The sequence below is a fragment of the Sander lucioperca genome, chromosome 6 (genome assembly GCF_008315115.2).
Source record: "Sander lucioperca isolate FBNREF2018 chromosome 6, SLUC_FBN_1.2, whole genome shotgun sequence".
NCBI classification, from domain to species: domain Eukaryota; kingdom Metazoa; phylum Chordata; class Actinopteri; order Perciformes; family Percidae; genus Sander; species Sander lucioperca.
The window spans coordinates 7,213,012-7,225,348 of NC_050178.1; the positions used below are offsets into that span (position 1 = coordinate 7,213,012).

At 41.1% G+C, this 12,337-nt stretch overlaps 1 protein-coding gene across 13 annotated transcripts in view; it reads right to left on the bottom strand.

Moving 5' to 3' along the window:
• Positions 1 to 12,337, bottom strand: part of atp2b2 (ATPase plasma membrane Ca2+ transporting 2) — a 144,647-nt gene that overhangs the window by 68,069 nt on the left and 64,241 nt on the right. For 9 of the 13 annotated variants that reach the window (XM_031301667.2, XM_036002636.1, XM_036002635.1 and 6 more), the window contains exon 2: positions 9,462 to 10,186. In XM_031301667.2, the coding sequence (XP_031157527.1) occupies positions 9,462 to 9,660 (199 nt within the window). In that variant the 5' untranslated portion in view covers positions 9,661 to 10,186. The other 4 variants (XM_031301664.2, XM_036002639.1, XM_031301666.2 and 1 more) reach the window with 3 other exon arrangements.

Sequence of the window (12,337 nt, forward strand, 5' to 3'; positions counted from 1 at the left end):
TCCACATGTATTTATGCATTGCTCTAGTCATTGTCATATGGTATTTATTATCAGTTTGCTATAATTTTATCATTGCTTTTGTGTAACATTTCAGCACTTACTATCCCAGGTTTGCTTATGATTACATTATTAGATCAAGCAATAGTTTACTTTAAAGCAAACACATAACCACCATTAAGTTTCAGTTAGAATTATGAAGTTGCAGGCTTGAACAGTTCATTTTTTGTTTCAGCATAATCATAGTGATAGTAGTGCTGTCCAGGGCTGATTGAGAGCCCTATAAAGGCAGTGGCATTTTTTGCTGCACAACAGAGAGGAAAGAGCCGTGCTGCCATAAACACGTGCGTTGTTTTATTTGGTTGAGTAGTTTTTGTTATTTTGTCCAAGTGTTTCTTTTGAAAGTTTCAAGTTTTTTTCCCTCATTTATACATGTTTGGCACACTGTAAATACATCTGCACTGCTTGGAATTTAAGAAGTCTGCCTTCCTCAAGGTTATTTTACATTTGTGTGTACATCCTGGCAATGCAAAATGTATTTTTTTTTTCATTTGACTAGTGCTTGTTACTGATCTAGAGGCATCAATAAAATGTTTATTAACCATTAATAAAATACGGCTTTTTTAAAGACATACCTAAGACATGTATTAGCCGAATCACCCCAAGACTTCAGAAGATTTCTTTCCTTGATAAATCTGCTTAATATTACACTTAGAGTGCTAATGCAGAGTGATTGACTGCACTGCCTCAAGGTCACTGCTACTACAGTACACTGCAGCAGCAGATCACCTGTGTGAGTAGTGGTGTTTGTGTGTGTGTGTGTGTGTGTGTGTGTGTGTGTGTGTGTGTGTGTGTGTGTGTGTGTGTGTGTGTGTGTGTGTGTGTGTGTCTGCCCACGATGTGATTTTGCTCCCTCGGAGAGCAAAATGGCTGTATATCATTTATAATCGGTCCTCTGAGAGCCAGCTCCCTCTCTTTATCACTGCCTCCTATTTCATTGTCTCTCATTTTCTACCTCTTCTATCTGTTTTACAGTGTCACTAGGAGAGGGGAGGGCAGAGAGGAGAGAAGGAGAGAGGGAGGCGCAGTTGCAGAGCAGGAAAAATTGTCCTTATTAAAAGATCCCTTGTGGGACAGAGATTAAATAGACGTCAGAGGGGGACATGCTCGTGGTGCTGTGACTGTAAGACGCGATAAGTATGATCATCAGGGATGGAGGGAGAGAGGAAAAGAAAGGGAGCAAGGAGGAGAGGTTGAATGAGGGACAAACAAATTAGATGAATGAAGAAGAGGAGGAGAAGGAACAACAGGGTTAAGATTAGAAAAGAAGAATGTGCAGAAATATAGCAGCACACAGACTGAAATGTGGACTTTATTTCAAGGGCGAGATAAAAAAAGATTATAAGGGAAACAGGGAGGAGGTGGGTGTGAATGAAGAAAAATGAGATAGAAAGTAGATGAAATGGGAGAACGGGAGAGGTGTTTCAACCAAACTCTGCAGTCACAGAGCGGATAGAGGGAGACAGAGAGGCCAGAGAGAAGGTGAAGGTAAAGGTAAAGGTCTCGTCATGGGAGCAGTACAGAACATAGCGTGTGAGATATGTGGGAGGAATAAGAAGAGTGATAGTAGCACAGCATTGTCTTGATATCACAGAGTACAATACTATGTATGATACTAAAATGGACAACTGTATCTGCCAGAGTAGGTAACCGCAGTATACAAAAAAGAAAGATAAGTAGAAAACTGTTCACTAATTGTTATATACATTTTTATACATCTTTATACACCTTCATTATTTTATCCTTCTGAGATTTTCTACCAAACACACAAATCACTAGTTGCAGATCAAAAGACTTATACACTATGTGAGACACTACAACATGGCATCATGACTTTGCGTAAACATACACGCCACTTTCCTAAAGCCAAATGGCGTGTTATCTGTACGCATTTTGAGCTATTCACGTGTATGTCTACGCTGTATACAGCGGATGTAAACATACATTGCGTGTTATTGCGAGAACGTGCCGTGCTATCGCGAGAACAACGTCACGCGTGTAAAAAAAAGTTTCGGAAAATAATAAAGGGTTGGAAAAGTTTAGGAAAAGTATATTGGGGAAGGCTTTATTAAAAAAAAAAAAAAAAAAGGGTTGATAACCGCCACACGCAGGACGCAATCCCAGCTCTCCCGGGTGAAAGTCCTGTGTTTTACCCATCCCCCACCCCAACCAACCTCCGTCCTTTCATACTACTCGCTACGGCGATAATTTACATGTAATGTAGGCCAATGGAGGCCAAACGGCATTGATAAACACGCTAAACGATTATGCGTCTTGATAACACGCAAAAATGGCATACGAATTGGCGTGTCATACATACGCCACTCAGTGAGATCAGTCTGGACACTATAACGTGTGTGTGTGTGTGTGTGTGTGTGTGTGTGTGTGTGTGTGTGTGTGTGTGTGTGTGTGTGTGTCCATCAACAACCACCTCCCATGAGAAATACCGGCACCGTGTATGATGTATCATCTGGCCACCATCTACCACTGTCATTACTGCCACAAACAGCAAAGCAGGAGCATTCCCCCTCAGGGATCTGCTATAAACACAACTTTCTTCAATCAATTGATGGTCACCTGCATTTCTGCAAGCCATTTTTTCCCACTTGTCTAAACCTACTGTGCTCTGCATTACCCAAGGTGAATAATTTGTTAATAGTGTCTCCATTTCAACAAAGAAAAATGTATTAATACCAATCAAAAATCAATTCTCCATTCCGGTAATATATTTTTTAATAGTTTAGGACGTATAAAAATGGTGTGCTACTTTTCCAGCACTATTGTATTCTTACTAACTCAATAAAAGAAGTGATAGTAGAAGAGAGAGATGATGAAGGTTATAGATGTAGAGCAGGTCTATTTAGGCTACGCTGTACACCGGCCCACTGGGATACCAGTGACCGACCAGCACACCGAAATAGAAATGAGAGCAGAGGAGGGAGAGAATGGAGGAGAAGTAAGGTGTGGTGAGACAGAGGAATGGGAGGTAGATGGAGAGAGAGAGAGAGAGAGAGAGAGAGAGAGAGAGAGATGGGCAGGTGGAAGGGTCGATGAGGAGAAGGACTGGAGGGGACAAGAAGGAGAGGAAGGGAGGAAGTAAGATGATTCAAATGAGAAGATAGAGTTGCAAAGTGGAAGGAAATATTTTTATCATAAGATAGCACTTCATTCCATCACCTTAGTGTGTAAAGTCATACTGATGGAGGGCTCTGCAGACAGCGAACTGGAAGTTATAAATAAAGGTGACTATGAATGACAGTTATGAAGCCGACCTTTTAGAGATGCTGGTAGGTGTTCTGCTTTGGACAATAATAATATTAGGCGTACTGTATACATACATACATCAAATTTAGCGCAAGCTTGTAGTGATGCATGTTTAAAAACATTCACTGCTTCATTTCCAATTTTGTTTTTTTTTACCCAAATTTTCAGTCATATCTGCTTGAAAAGCTTAGCACAGGTTTCCACACGTAACTACATTTACTCCTCCTTTCCCGCACAGTTTCATCAAACATCAAAGACCATCGATGCCCTAAGCACCTCTTCATCCTCCCGACCCTCGAGGAATGGCTCTGCCCTGAGCACTCTCTCACAATTCCCTGCTCCCTACCCAGGAGGACCCACCAATGTGCTGCAGCTCTCAACAGTCTACAGTTCAAAACAATAGTTACACTGTGAGCACCTAGCAACTGTCTTTTCTCCCATCTCAAGAGAAGCAGGGTGCTTCTTGAAAACTAAGCTGTAGCCTGACATCCCATCTGGCCCCTGAATGACTCATGCCATTCGACCGCTGACTGCCTGAGGGAAACACTAGCTTCTTCACCCCACAGTCACCTACAAGACATCACATAGGTAACTACATCCCAGGTGCCGTTATACAGTACAAGGAAGCAGGCTACTGAGAAAATTGAAGGTTAAGTAACAGTGAATCCAGACATGTTTTAGAATTAGACATGCCACTCACTCATCATTTCATTATCCACATCATCGTTTATTACGGTATCTTATGCAATTTTGATTTGAAAAAAAGGAATTTTACTTCCTGGGGATGGTTATGTTTTAACCTCAATTCATGTATTACATTCCTCCACTATGGGTTTAGAAAACTGTTCATCCATTGGGGTCACAATACCTGAATAAATAAGTTAAAGGAAGCTTCTTTTAGTTCCTGAAACATTTAGATTACTAACGCCCGAAATACAGTATGTTGCCCCAAACTATGGCTATCATGTGTATGATGTGTTTTGTGTGTGGGAGCTATTGTAGTGGTCCTCAATCTTTCATGTATTCTCCAACTATTTTGCTTAGAAATGCAGTGAGAGCCGGATTCTCTCACATTCTGTCATATTTAACTTATATTTCTTATTAAATACATTAAAAAAACTCTCTAAATTTTGCAGTTTCATGTACTGTAGCAACAATGTAGCAGGAGCCTGGTGTCTGCTGCATCTAAATGCACGTGGTCGAGAGTGCAACCTCTTAACTGGTTGCATGTCTATACTTACAGAGCCATTATTGCATGTTGCAGTGGGCTATAGCCATTCATGAACTGTTAGTATCATGTGAAATGGCTTGTATGGGCTAAAGTAAATGGGCTAATAGGTCAACTGTACTCAGGGCCTTTTTGCATCGAACGCAGTCCCCTGGGACACATACATATTACACACACCGACACATGATGACAGCAAGCAATACAGAATACCTTCAAGGATAATTACCACGATCATATTTTGGAGGTAACATATGTTCTGTGGAGCAACCACGCACCACACAAGGGTACCCACAGACATAAACATAGAAACACCTGAGATCTTTAATGCAAATAGCACCAGATACCATTACTCAGTTTCAACTTAGTGAATGTTCCAGTGAGAGATAATACAATTCATCATAACAATTACTAATTATAACCTGGGATAGAGAAGAGGAGCATTGTGTTTGTTAGCAGTAGGACAAAATCTCAAACAAAATGTGGCAAACTTGTTGGATTTACTTGAAAATGATTTGAAAATTATAGGGAAGCACCTCATTTATTCACAATGCATTTTTGTAAATCAAATAAACGCCAAAATAATTAATGGCACACACACATTTGAGATTTTAGAGTTTTGAATAATCTAGCTGGCAGAGAATTTGCATTTACATACATTCTAAATTACACCGTAGAGCCTCATATTTTTTCATTTCTTTTCGATCTTTTAATGATTATTATTTTAACCATTGGTAATATCAACAAGGAGGAACTGTAATTTTGCACTGTGATCCAGAATAATGTCAGTGTGGAAGCTGAAATATGAAAATGCACTGGCAAACATTAAATATGAGAATGTTCAATGTTTTAAATGAGCTTTATCATGTAATTATGTGTAAAATGAATAAAATGTGCTTTCCCCTCAATGTCAGAGATAGTGTTGCACATACAGTGGCACTGGTTAGAGGTTAAACAAATAAGATAACCCATAACAGAAAGCATGTTAATAATTACAATATTCCTTTTTCTACATCATAGTTTAATTTTAGTTTTATTGCAAGTCTGCAGACTGTGATCCTGAGTTAGTGTTTACCGCACTGATAAAATGTAATGTTTGTGTATCTAATCAGGATGTTCATGAGAATGGGAAAATTAAATCATAATTTTATGTCTGTTATGATCATTTGGATTGCTAGTTCAAATTAAGTTTCATTTCTGTACTGCTGTAACACTGCAGGCATCCTTTCACACTGATGTTGCAAATATGGTGACGAGCCATATGCACCGCATCCCTTATCTGAGTTAGTGTTCATCAGTGCTTTTATTCTATTATATCCAGTGTTGGGAGTAACGCGTTACAAAAGTAACGCAATTACAGTAATGTATTCCTTTTTGCTGTAACGCAGTAATATAACGCATTACTAATTAAATTTCGGTAATATTATACTCGTTACAATCTCAGTAACGCGAGTTACAACGCATTTTAACGCAACATTTAGTGGTGCATTGGTTTTTTTAAGAATTCACCAACACCGCGACACATTTCTTCACAGGAAAAAAAAAAGCCGTATTATTTTCCTGTCGCTGTATTCGATGGTTGAGATGACTGCAGAGACAAATACATTTGCGAGATGGATATTATTTTCAGGAGTTATTACGCTGCGTTGAAGTGAGCTGTCCTGTTTCTGTTCCCGTGGTCAGAACCAGAGACGGTACGGACAGCATGTATGTCCCAACAGGTGACGGTACGTCAGCGGCTGACAGATATAAACATGTCGGGAATTATGGCGCGTTCATGCCACCTCGGAATAACAGGGACCGCCCCCGTGATTACGTTGTTTTTCCGACTACCAGTGTTCACATGGTTAGGATCATAGATATATATAAAAGCCTTTATATGTATCTATGGTTAGGATGGTCGGGATGCGTGTTCTTCTTCTTCTGTTATATTGGCGTTTGGCATAACAACTTGTTGCATGACTGCCACCAACTGTTGGGCGTAGCCTAGAGCATCAGGTGTGTGAAAACCTGGTGAAAACATGGAGGCCACAATAATTTGCTGCTGTTTTCTTATGCGAGCATACAAACAGCACATCGTCAGGTGTTTGTGTTATCTGCAGGACAACGAACAGGAAAGGACACGGATAATGTGTTGGTTTTTTTTATACATAGGCCTATTTATGAATAATTTGAAACATGTTATGTCTGTGTATGTTTCTCTGCAGAGGCGTTTGTTCACAATAAACAGTTTATTGTCACTGAAATATGTTCAGTGAACCAAAGTCGCCTACATCAAACGTCAGTTGTCAACAACGCGTCACCAACTGGGAAACTCGGTTAGCAAAATCTGGCCCGAGTTTCCCACCTCTGATTCCGACAGGAAGGGACGTGAATGATGACGTTTTCACTCAGAAAAACGTTTTTCCGATGTCTATGAACGCACGGTTAATGTTGAGGCTTGCTACACGTAAATATCATTGCATTTCATCAGCCATGGAGAGTAACTATGCCTGTAGTGGAATGGCTTCGAATGACGACCAAAAACGCTTGTCTTTTACTGTGACCATTTACTGTTCAATATGTTGCAGTTTTACAAACAAGAAAGTGAACAACTTGAGCCTGACGGACATGTTGCATCTCAGTAAGCTAGCAAGAGTAGGCTACACAACAGACAACTTCCGTGTAGCCTACTTCAAAATAAAAGCACTTCCTGTGACGGTTCGCAGTAAAACTAAATTACTGTTAAATAAGGTTGTGTAGGCTACCTTTTCACAAATCAGCTGTAAATCCAGTACTGTAAATAATGTTAATAGTGAGTTTTAATCACACTATAATTGAACATTTCCTTTAGAGTGTTTTAACCTAAACAACATGAATTTCTTATTGAAGTGCTATAAACAAACATTTTACAACAATGCCGTACTTTTAATTGAGTATTTTCATTTTCTCCTACTTGCCTATTATACGTTTTACTTATCTATTTTGTATAGCTTTAGTTACTTTGCATATTTATATTAATTATACAAAATATGAATAATCTATGATGTATTAAAGTGGATAAAGAGGAGACTTTATTGATCCGGTGGTGAAATTCACAAGCTAGCTGCCAAATCAAACTTCCCCTGTTATTTTGGTGAAAGTAACTCAAAAGTAATGCAAAAGTAGTGTAACTCATTACAATTCAGAGACAGTAATATTGTAATATAACTAATTACTCTCAAATGACAGTAACTAGTAATCTATAATGTATTACATTTTGGAAGTAACTTGCTCAACACTGATTATATCCCATTTTGATTAGCTCTTTATTCGACTCAGAGGATTCTGTGAATTTATCTACTTTACTCTGTCAATGTCTTGCCGCAGGTATTACCGCAAGCTGACCTAGAAGAGGTACTAATGGATGAGAAGACCAGGAAACCCAATCTTCTGTGACTATCAGCCTATAAGATTACAGGTTACCTCTGATGTCACACAGGTGACACTTCATGAATATTGATCAATGATCCCGACATCAAGGGAGGTGGATGACTTCAACACTGTTATAAATATTCAATACACAGACAAAGCCATTAGAGAGGTCTGTTTCCGTATGCTTGCCGTACTGCAGCTGGTAGCGAAGCAACAGAAAATCTTACCTTTATGCAATATGTAGATAAAGTAAAGGGTGGGCTATTTAACAGTATATGTCTGTATAAATATTTGAATAACCTAAAAAGGATATTATGACATAGGTTAGGTGTGTAAAGCCGGTGACACACCAACCGGACGGCCGACCTTCGGCAGAAAAGGCAGTCGGACCTCCCCGAGTTGGCCAGAAAAAGTGCCTCGGAACACACCGAAGCGATGCCGACTGCTGACGGCAGCTGACTGGACGAACACGTCACGTGGGTCTGGTTTCTCCGGAAATTCAAAGCCAGACTGTCATGGTGGCTTGTTCAGAATACGATCTCATATTTTACTAAAATAGTTCACTGAAACGTGTTTCTGAAAACATTTTAAGCGAGAAATAGGCTATGCAGTTGCTGAAGCTGTCTTCATTTCAGATCAACAAATGTCAGTTTAAAAGATTTTTGTCAGATTGAGACGCTCATCATTTCCAGGTTTGCACTCCACCAATCAGATTGGTCATGGAGTTCGACTGCCCGCCCTCTGATGCAACATGTTAGGTCGGCCAAAATGAAGGCTGACAGCTCCTCGGACGGACGACGGCACAGAATACACCGAACAGACTCGAGTCACTGACCTCGCCAGACTGTCCGACGGCCGATTATCGGGTTGGTGGTGTCACTGCCTTAAGTGACACCACAATCCATGTGAAGGTGTTCATGAATAGTGTCATGATATAACTAAACTAACCTACACCAGGATTACAAAAACATAAGGGGAAATATCTGGCATTTGCATGACATATATGAAATATTCACAGTATTTTCCAGTTTCCCCAGAAAATAAATAAATAGGTGCTGTATCTTTTTCCTATTTAATAATTTGTATTAGTGGTTTTTGCTTTCTCATTCCACTCATGCCCAGTCCATATTTGCAGATGCCACAGCACATCCCATGTGGCCCAAACCTCTCTGTTGCCCCAGAAACCTGCTCCTTATTAAGGCTACGGTTGATTGGCTGACGGGATGGGAGAATGACAAGCGGGGCTAAACTGTCCAGAGAAATTTCTATGCATACTAAACAGGTCTAACACTAGCTGGCCAAGAAGCATTTTCATTAGTCCCTTCAAACAGGACTCCCTCCTCTGTCTGCTGTTCTGTTCAAACCAACAATAAATACAAAAACAGTAAATTCTTATGATCGGCTCAATATACAGTAGTATAACACATCAACACACCTCATCATGAGATCCTTCATACGATGCACACACCAGTGCACACATATTCACAAACAAGCGCATACACAGACAAACACTGGGACTCACCTTCTGTGGGTGAGGTTTTCAGTCGTTTGCACAGTCCCTCTACGCCTGTGTAGTCCTCCTGGAGCTTGACCACTGCCTCTGTGCCACGCAGCTCCATCAAGGAGCGCAGCTCCATGACGGAGCAGCCGAAGCCTGCCGCATGGTTGTCCTCGTTTCTTTGGTTCTTGGCATAAAAACCGCTGTTCGACATGTCCCCCATGATGTCGGCTAGTCAAGTCAGTTAGATTAGTGTTTGTTATTGCTTATAGATCAATCAAAAGCTTGCACACCCGAGCGATGGGGTCAGTCTCATCCAAAATGGGTATAAAGCAGGCAAAGAGAAAAAAGAATGCCACTTGTAGTTAAAGTAGGCAGATAGAGAGATTAAAAAGGGTGGAAAAATCCGAGGGGGATCAATCGATGGACAGCTTCTGTTTCAAGAGAGACTATCAGATATCGGCAGACCAAAAACCATTAAAGAGAAGAAACAGAAGAAGAGGAGAAAGAGCAGCAGAGAACAAGGAGAGGAGGAGATGACAAAACACAAGTGGGGAGCATCCAGGTGAGCGTTGGACAGCCCCAGTGGTCAGGTCCTGAGAAGGGCAATGATGATTGCAAGTCCTGTAGGTCTCAGGCTCACCACGGCTGCAGTCCAGACCCTCTCCATGTGTGGCTTCCCATTGCTGCTATTCTGCTGTTGCCTCCACTGCCTCTCTGTCTCTACATGGTGGTCTTCCCCATCACTGCTACAGAGAGGGAGAGAAGGAAAGAGAGAGAGAGAGAGAGAGAGAGAGAGAGCGAGAGAGAGAGAGATAAAGAGGAGAGAGATAAAGAGGAGAGAGAGAGAGAGAGAGAGAGAGAGGAATTCAAAGAGGACAGAAAGTGAGAGAGACACAGAAAGAGAGCACAAGGATGAGCATTGCGTTCTCAGAGCAGGAGTGAATACAGCGGTAGGTGGTGCACGGCTGAAGGACAGCCTCTCCTGGCTGCTGCTGCAGTAACTGTGGCTCTGCTGTCTCTATCTACTACTGGTGCTGCTACTGCTACTGGTGCTGCTAACCTCATTCTGAGGACACGCCGACTGCCAGAGAGAAAGAGAGAGAGAGAGAGAGAGAGAGAGAGAGAGAGGGATGGAGGAGAGAAGGAGATGCACCTTTCTGGTGCAGAGCAGTTAGGAGTTGTGTGCGGGCGGGAGGCTGGGGCTGCTCTGACGACAAAGCGGAGAGGCAGCACGTAACGCTGCGCTGTCAAGGGGAGGATGGGCTGAGCTGTGGAGCTGCTGCTTCTATCTCACCTCTAGTTTCTCTCTCATTATACAGTAGGTGATCTATCCTATGCAATCACTCTATCTCAGTGATCCCTTCTTCTCCGCCTGTTGTCTTGTAATGCCTTGCATTAATGTTTTCACTCCATGTCTCCCTCTCGCCTTAGAACTACACTCAGCTCAGAGAAGAGAATTAAAAGTCTGCAACCAGTGAACACAATTTGCAAGTAAATTACCACAATGGAACACATTCTTGGTGTCAACGGATGAGGCTGGCGTAAGTCTATATATTTGGTTTCTTCCCATGAAAAGACTATCCCAACAGTTGGTTAGTCCATCTTTTAATACTTCCCCTCTTCCCTACCCTGTTGTGGCACACCAAGCATATTTGTTCTTACTGAAGATGTAAATATTTAAAAACAGATCACTGATGAAGTTTCACTTCAATGTTAGATCATTTCCTGAAACTGCTGTTGCTGGACACTGTAGTTGTTAGCAAGTTACTCAAGCATCCATTTGGACATTTGGTGCTCTAGTGAGCATTTCTTAGTGCTAGGAAATAAACACAGTACCCAGGTTCATTGTAATAAAGTAACATGTCACCCAGTGCAATGGTGTGGCTCATAATAAAGGATCTATGGCACAGAGTAATAAGCAGCACAAGCCAATACTTGTTAATAGGATCAATTCTATGTTAGTCTTTCCGTGAGAGTTGTTGACAATAGAGGAAATATAGAATATTGTCATCCTTTTCAGTTTCTCACAATCTACTCACCTCCACACAAACACGTAATATCACAATAATGCACAAAACAAACTGTCCTCCCCCGAAAAACGCTCCCATAAGTTCTTTGTTCAAGCAACAATTACGACTCATATTTACGTTTATAGTGGCGTAGCCCTCTAGTGGCCTCCCATAACTATTAGGGAAAGCAAAGCATTCCACGTAAGGACAAAGGTTGGGGTGGTATATGGGTCAAACAAACACAGGACTTTCATCCAGGGTTTCATGTCCTGTTTGAAAATCAAAACTAAACGTTGGGCTGCTCAATTATGGAAATCATAATCTTGATTATTTTTGTCAATATTGAAATCACGATTACTTAACAAAATTTAACCCTAACCCTCACCAATGATTTTAACCCAAACCACAATCTTCCTCTAAACTTAACTAAGTAGTTTTTGTGCCTAAACCTAACCGAACTGTGACCGTTTCACAACGTTAACGACATCTTTAAAACCTTGACTGTTACCTTCGGTGGGGAACCGTCATGTGTAGTAGGCACATGACATGTAGTTGGTTTTGTGTATAAGGAGGGGGGGGCTGTAATGCGTTTTACACCCCAACCTGTTGTCACCATATTCCGTTGAAGTGCACAAACAGCTTGTGTGATGATGTGATTATTTGTAATGAGGATTTGCAGTTTTGCTTACAAAATCAGCTGTTTTTTATTCTGGTTTTAACTCTCACTCTCTCCGTCCTGTTTGCTCGTTGCATTGCTAAGGCTGGACTAGGGTCTTCATTTTTGTTTCAGAGCTGGAACTGTCATAAGTAACTTTTGCAGTACTAAAAGAGAGGACACAATAAGCTATGCTGTTAGTTTGCTTTTGTTACCAGCGAGGGAAGGGGGGT